Consider the following 7,940-nt stretch of genomic DNA (forward strand, 5'->3'; position numbering starts at 1 on the left):
CATATTTGAGTGGAAGGACGAGAACGCTTAACTTCATTCCGAGAACGTAATTGCTTCCAGAAGGAATTTCGTACATGAAGACTGTTGTTATTTTCATTACTTTTCTATGGCTAGAGGATGCTAGGCTGGCTTTATTTATTTTCTTTACTTTTGTGTCCTGTGTGGTGTTATTTTTACAACTTTTCTTATCGCAAAAGAGACTGTGTTGTTTTATTTTATTACTTTTAATTGTCGTGTGTGGTTCCGGTGTGTTATTTCTACTCCCTTTTTATCACAAGTAATATACGGGAACTGCTTCGTTTGTATTCGAAACTTTCGCTGTTGTGTGGTGCAGTGGTAGCATGTTATGGCAATCATGCTGATCGAGTTCGAATCCCGTTGCTGACCCGAGTTCGAATCCCGTTGCTGACCCGAGTTCGAATCCCGTTGCTGACCCGAGTTCGAATCCCGTTGCTGACCCGGGTTCAAATCCCGTTGCTGACCCGAGTTGGAATCCCGTTGCTGACCCGAGTTCGAATCCCGTTGCTGACCCGAGTTCGAATCCCGTTGCTGACCCGAGTTCGAATCCCGTTGCTGACCCGAGTTCGAATCCCGTTACTGACCCGAATTCGAATCCCGCTGCTGACCCGAGTTCGAATCCCGTTGCTGACCCGAGTTCGAATCCTGTTGCTGACCCGAGTTCGAATCCCGTTGCTGACCCGAGTTCGAATCCCGTTGCTGAACCGATTTCGAATCCCGTTGCTGACCCGAGTTCGAATCCTGTTGCTAACCCGAATTCGAATCCCGTTGCTGACCCGATTTCGAATCCCGTTGCTGACCCGAGTTCGAATCCCGTTGCTGACCCGAGTTCGAATCCCGTTGCTAACCCGAGTTCGAATCCCGTTGCTGACCCGAGTTCGAATCCCGTTGCTGACCCGAGTTCGAATCCCGTTGCTGACCCGAGTTCGAATCCCGTTGCTGAACCGATTTCGAATCCCGTTGCTGACCCGAGTTCGAATCCTGTTGCTAACCCGAATTCGAATCCCGTTGCTGACCCGAGTTCGAATCCCGTTGGTGAGCCGAGTTCGAATCCCGTTGGTGAGCCGAGTTCGAATCCCGTTGCTGACCCGAGTTCGAATCCCGTTTAAGTAGGAATATAATATATCATTCCCATTCTCAGCAATACATCTAATCCAACATACATACCCAAATATCTACTAAATAACTCTCTTTCAGATTATATATATATATATATATATATATATATATATATATATATATGTGTGTGTGTGTGTGTGTGTGTGTGTGTGTGTGTGTGTGTGTGTGTATCTTTGTGTGTGTGTGTGTGTCCGTGTATATGTAACTTGATTAATTAATCCTCCACATCTCACGGATACCTTTGAGGCGCATCCGATCGCTAAAGCATTTCCGCCCGGAGATTAAAATTATTCGGGGATATGCAAATTACCTTCTCCCGCTCTCCCGCCCCTCCCCGAAGGCCGCGCCAACATTTAGTTATATTCTTGAAACATGTCACGAACGTGTTACGGGATCCCCTCGGCCCTCTAGCGGCACGGAGCGGAGACTGGAAGCTCATATTTGAGTGGAAGGACGAGAACGCTTAACTTCATTCCGAGAACGTAATTGCTTCCAGAAGGAATTTCGTACATGAAGACTTGTTATTTTCATTACTTTTCTATGGCTAGAGGATGCTAGGCTGGCTTTATTTATTTTCTTTACTTTTGTGTGCTGTGTGGTGTTATTTTCACAACTTTTCTTATCACAAGAGAGACTGTGTTGTTTTATTTTATTCTGTCATGTGGTGTGGTCCCGGTGTGTTATTTCTACTCCTTTTCTATCACAAGTAGTATACGGGAACTGCTTCGTTTGTATTCGAAGCATGTTATGTGGTAGCATGTTATGGCAATCATGCTGATCGAGTTCGAATCCCGTTGCTGATCCGAGTTCGAATCCCGTTGCTGACCCGAGTTCGAATCCTGCTGCTGACTCGAGTTCGAATCCCGTTGCTGACCCGAGTTCGATTCCTGTTGCTGACCCGAGTTCGAATCCCGTTGCTGACCCGAGTTCGAATCCTGTTGCTGACCCGAGTTCGAATCCCGTTGCTGACCCGAGTTCGAATCCTGTTGCTGACCCGAGTTCGAATCCCGTTGCTGACCCGAATTCGAATCCTGTTGTTGACCCGAGTTCGATTCCCATTGCTGACCCGAGTTCGAATCCTGTTGCTGACCCGAGTTCGAATCCTGCTGCTGACCCGAGTTCGAATCCCGTTGCTGAGCCGAGTTCGAATCCCGTTGCTGAGCCGAGTTCGAATCCCGTTGCTGACCCGAGTTCGAATCCCGTTGGTGACCCGAATTCGAATCCCGTTGCTGACCCGAGTTCGAATCCCGTCGCTGACCCGAGTTCGAATCCCGTTGCTGATCCGAGTTCGAATCCCGTTGGTGACCCGAGTTGGAATCCCGTCGCTGACCCGAGTTCGAATCCCGTCGCTGACCCGAGTTCGAATCCCATTGCTGACCCGAGTTCGAATCCCGTTGCTGAGCCGAATTCGAATTCCGTTGCTGACCCGAGTTCGAATCCCGTTGCTGACCTGAGTTCGAATTCCGTTGCTGACCCGAGTTCGAATCCCGTTGCTGACCCGAGTTCGAATCCCGTTGGTGACCCGAATTCGAATCCTGTTGCTGACCCGAGTTCGAATCCCGTTGTTGACCCGAGTTCGAATTCCGTTGCTGACCCGAGTTCGAATCCTGTTGCTGATCCGAGTTCGAATCCCGTTGCTGACCCGAGTTCGAATCCTGTTGCTGACTTGAGTTCGAATCCCGTTGCTGACCCGAGTTCGAATCCCGTTACTGACCCGAGTTCGAATCCTGTTGCTGACCCGAGTTCGAATCCTGCTGCTGACCCGAGTTCGAATCCCGTTGCTGACCCGAGTTCGAATCCTGTTGTTGACCCGAGTTCGAATCCTGTTGTTGACCCGAATTCGAATCCCGTTGCTGGCCCGAGTTCGAATCTTACTGCTGACACGAGTTCGAATCCTGTTGCTGACCCGAATTCGAATCCCGTTGCTGACCCGAGTTCGATTCCTGCTGCAGACCCGAGTTGGAATCCCGTTGCTGACCCGAGTTCGAATCCTGTTGCTGACCTAAGTTCGAATCCCGTTGCTGACACGAGTTCGAATCCCGTTGCTGACCCGAGTTCGAATCCCGTTGTTAACCCGAGTTCGAATCCCGTTGCTAACCCGAATTCGAATCCCGTTGCTGACCCGAGTTCGAATCCCGTTGCTGACCCGAGTTCGAATCCCGTTGCTGACCCGAGTTCGAATCCCGTTGTTAACCCGAGTTCGAATCCCGTTGCTAACCCGAATTCGAATCCTGTTGCTGACCCGAGTTCGAATCCCGTTGCTGACCCGAGTTCGAATCCCGTTGCTAACCCGAATTCGAATCCTGTTGCTGACCCGAGTTCGAATCCCGTTGCTGACCCGAGTTGGAATCCCGTTGCTGACCCGAGTTGGAATCCCGTTGCTGACCCGAGTTCGAATCCTGTTGCTGACCTAAGTTCGAATCCCGTTGCTGACACGAGTTCGAATCCTGTTGCTGACCCAAGTTCGAATCCTGCTGCTGACTTGAGTTCGAATCCCGTTGCTGACCCGAGTTCGAATCCCGTTGTTAACCCGAGTTCAAATCCCGTTGCTAACCCGAATTCGAATCCTGTTGCTGACCCGAGTTCGAATCCCGTTGCTAACCCGAATTCGAATCCCGTTGCTGACCCGAGTTCGAATCCCGTTGTTAACCCGAGTTCGAATCCCGTTGCTAACCCGAATTCGAATCCTGTTGCTGACCCGAGTTCGAATCCCGTTGCTGACCCGAGTTCGAATCCCGTTGCTAACCCGAATTCGAATCCTGTTGCTGACCCAGGTTCGAATCCAGTTGCTGACCCGAGTTCGAATCCTGTTGCTGACCCGAGTTCGAATCCCATTGCTAACCCGAATTCGAATCCCGTTGCTAACCCGAGTTCGAATCCCGTTGCTAACCCGAGTTCGAATTCCGTTGCTGACCCGAGTTCGAATCCCGTTGCTGACCCGAGTTCGAATCCCGTTGCTGACCCGAGTTCGAATCCCGTTGCTGAGCCGAGTTCGAATCCCGTTGCTGAGCCGAGTTCGAATCCCGTTGCTGACCCGAGTTCGAATCCCGTTGCTAACCCGAATTCGAATCCTGTTGCTGACCTAAGTTCGAATCCCATTGCTGACCCGAATTCGAATCCCGTTGCTGACCCGAGTTCGAATCCTGTTGCTGACCTAAGTTCGAATCCCATTGCTGACCCGAATTCGAATCCCGTTGCTGACCCGAGTTCGAATCCCGCACCGTCCGTGGATGGCCACCCCGGCACACAAAGGCTCATTTAGAAGCGCTATAACCGAGTTCGCTAAACAAGAAACTCATAATATCGTGATTCTATTCTCCATTACTATTACGCAATAATAAAACCGATCCAAATATACTTACGGAGTTTTTTTTTATGATAATGGTAGGTTGAAGGGACAGTTTACAATATCACGCGAACTCCATGTACTGTGTTAGAATGATTAGAAATATCACACTATACTAACACGTTCCGCTTCCTTTGCGTTTTACAAAAGATTAAGTAATAGAGATTAACCCGATGAACGTTGTAACTTTTCACTGTGAAAAGTTAATACATCATTTTAGTCCCGTTTTTCCTGACTTTTTTTTATATGTGAACAACGTTACTCGCATTATAAACACATTTTATATACTAGAGTACTGAAGATTTCCGTGGTGATTAACATAATTTATCTTGGGTTATATTATGTGATATTGTTCTTTCTTAATTCATTGAGTTTTTGTTTATTACACTTCTACGTGAGTGAGATACACGGGGTGCTTTCGTGATGGTGTTTCAAGTAAATACACATACAGTCTGCGTATTAAAAAGGCACGTATTTCGCCACCACGGATTTGAATGAAATTGATGGTCCTTTGGTTTATGAATTAATTACACGCTCTAATGACGCCTTATTACAACTACTTTACATAATAACAAAACAATCCAACAAAGAAATGCAGTTAAAGGATATATATATATATATATTTTTTTTTTAACTGACTTCTTTTTAAAATCTTGTTAATAATCATCTTAAGGCTGATTATTAAGTTATATTTTATTTTTAAAAACTCAATTCTTATCTAAATCTTGTTATTAATCTTCTCAAGATTATTCGTCTTCTAAGTTAACGGCCTCGGAGAGTAGTGATGAAGAACGCGCATAAAGTTCAGTTGTTGTGCCTTCTCGGTGACCTTTTCTCGTCGATCAGCTGATTCAGCTAAGGCCAGCGTAGCGAGAGGTTAGTTAACCTGGGCATGCTGTGAACCGAGTTAATTAGCACCTTCATTATTATGTTCTGTTTCCCCCTGCATATAGTTGTCTTCGTAACCTATTTGGGATAATATATGTACATTGAACGCCAATTAGTAGGAATTATATTTTGGGGTGGTTATATACATACATACATATATATATATATATATATATATATATATATATATATATATATATATATATATATATATACATATATATATACACACACACACACACACACACACACACACACACACACACACACACACACATATATATATATATATATATATATATATATATATATATATATAAGCAAATTATTTTCAGGATTATCTGAAAGGAATGTTTTTTTTCCTCATATACATTAATGTTGATTTTTACATTCATATCTCCACTGAAGAGGCTGCTTTTGTTGACGTTCACATTTGTTTGTCTGTAATTTAAAGACAAATCCTAAGGCATCACCTGAGCGCTTTCTAGATCTTATAGTTTATCATTCCTTTTTTCAATCCCCCCATGTTTCACTTCCATCTTCGTATTTCTATTTCTGTGGTAAACCCTTAGCCTCTACCCACCCCCTCCCCTTCCACTTTACATCAAGGTTCAACGTGTATGCTGGTCTCTCAAGTTCTGAAACATTATCTACAAATTTCTCGTGAAATCCAATCTTTCCATTGGCTTTGTTTCCCCTGGCACCGATTTTTGTTGTTTTATAATTAAATTTGTGTAGGAGCTTGAAGACTGACAAAACAGGGGACAACGGATCTTTTTGTGGAGAAATTTCTATTTATATAGTATCGAAAAGTCAGCAACATTCATCAGTTATCATTCTTTTCTAAACAGTAACAACAGAAAATGATAAATATATATATATATATATATATATATATATATATATAAACATTGGGAATAAAGGCAATTTGTTATCGTGGTGCTCTCATGTTACCGTCTACTTCCCTGAAACGCGGAAATACCTCAGTCGACTCGGGTATGAAACCAGCTCTTGTTTCTTTGATGTCGTCAGTTAGCCGAACCTCGCCTTTCAAAATCTGGGAGGCAGACTGTCGCGATAACAGAGAGCGAAAAAATAGCGATAAGGCTGCTTTGATAATTTTGTTGTGACGCTGCACACTGTTAGGTCTACATTAATACCCGACTAACTTCTATTTCTTTAGTTTTTCTCTCCTATTCGTTCTTTCCCTTTACAGTGTTAGAGTAGGGGGGTAATGGTAGCACCATTCGTTCTGTTTCTTCAATCCCAGTTTTAAACTGGTCTTCTTTTATTATGACTGTATCTCCTGCACTGTACCATACTTCCAAGACTCCATATTCAATCCATGGTCAGTTTGATGACATTGTGAGACTAATATTAGACAGAATGTAATAGTTAAGATAGTTAAGCAACGATTAGATAGTCAAGCATGCTTAACTATCTAATCGATTAGCCCGTTCGCTATGTGGTTCCTACTATTAATAATACTTAAAGAACACATACTAATTCTGCTTTCTCGTAGATCAATATGATCAGCTGGTTGAACTAATCAATAGCATATTTCCAATGAGTGGGCATGGAAGATAAAAACGGTATATAACACGAGTTTTATCACATTTTATACAATTCTGCGCAAGTTCGGGAATCTCAATTTCCACATGAAGAAGTCGTTCCCATTAAACCTCCAGGTCCAGCGAGGAGCATCGTCAATATAGTAGCCATCGTCCTCGAAAGCCAAGTAAGGAACCGAAACCCTGGCTTCTCCATCGCGCTTTCCAGGAACCTCCGCCGAGACCGTCAGACCAAAGAAATCCGAGAAGGGCGCAGCAAGCCCCATTCCGATGAGACAGGAGAAGAGTAGATAGGAGTAGGTTGACATGGTGCAGTTATGTGTACAAGTGAGGAAGCGGCGTGACCTGATCTAACGAGGGGGGAGGAGGCTCCTTGAAGAGGTCATTTTCGTTAACAAGGCAGTTTTCCTGGCACCCTTCGACCTGTGACAATTTTTTTTGACTTAATGGTTATTATGGATGCTAAAAGTTGTACAAATTAGACTTGCAAATGAAATGATGTGTGAGAGAGAAATATTCTATCACTTCCTCATTCTGGGAGAACTTCTAGCACAAACAAGTCAGAATTACTATATATAAAGGGAGCGCATTCTCAATAATAATAATAATAATAATAATAATAATAATAATAACAATGATAATGTCGATATTTATAATAATAATAACAATGATAATGATAATAATAATAATAATAACAATAATAATAATAATAATAATAATAATAACAATAATAATAATAATAATAATAATAACAATAATATTAATAATAATATTAATAGATAAATAAATAAAATACATAAAACATAAGGCAATTAACTGGAGAGATCCACAGTCGTACCAAATTTAAAATAAGAGAGAACTGCACATGATATGAATTATGACTTTGTCCCAGCCATTTTTGTCACATGGGAATGTCTCGTCACTTAAGACTCAGGGACCTCGTTAAGACCTGTTTACAAGTCATATCCTGAGAGAAACATAATGCATCAACCCTTACA

General features: G+C 43.4%; 1 protein-coding gene across 1 annotated transcript in view; it reads right to left on the reverse strand.

Moving 5' to 3' along the window:
* LOC138862589 (uncharacterized transmembrane protein DDB_G0289901-like) overlaps nucleotides 1–3,972 on the reverse strand; it is a 37,109-nt gene extending 33,137 nt beyond the window's left edge. The window contains exons 1-2 of the mRNA XM_070125028.1: nucleotides 3,013–3,972; nucleotides 2,108–2,822 (exon numbers count right to left, since the gene is read on the reverse strand). Coding sequence (XP_069981129.1) covers nucleotides 2,108–2,822; nucleotides 3,013–3,972 — 1,675 coding nt within the window. The remainder of the gene's footprint in view (nucleotides 1–2,107; nucleotides 2,823–3,012) is intronic.
* Nucleotides 3,973–7,940: the final 3,968 nt, after the last annotated feature.

Source organism: Penaeus vannamei, chromosome 9 (genome assembly GCF_042767895.1).
Source record: "Penaeus vannamei isolate JL-2024 chromosome 9, ASM4276789v1, whole genome shotgun sequence".
In the NCBI taxonomy this organism is placed as follows: Eukaryota; Metazoa; Arthropoda; class Malacostraca; order Decapoda; family Penaeidae; genus Penaeus; species Penaeus vannamei.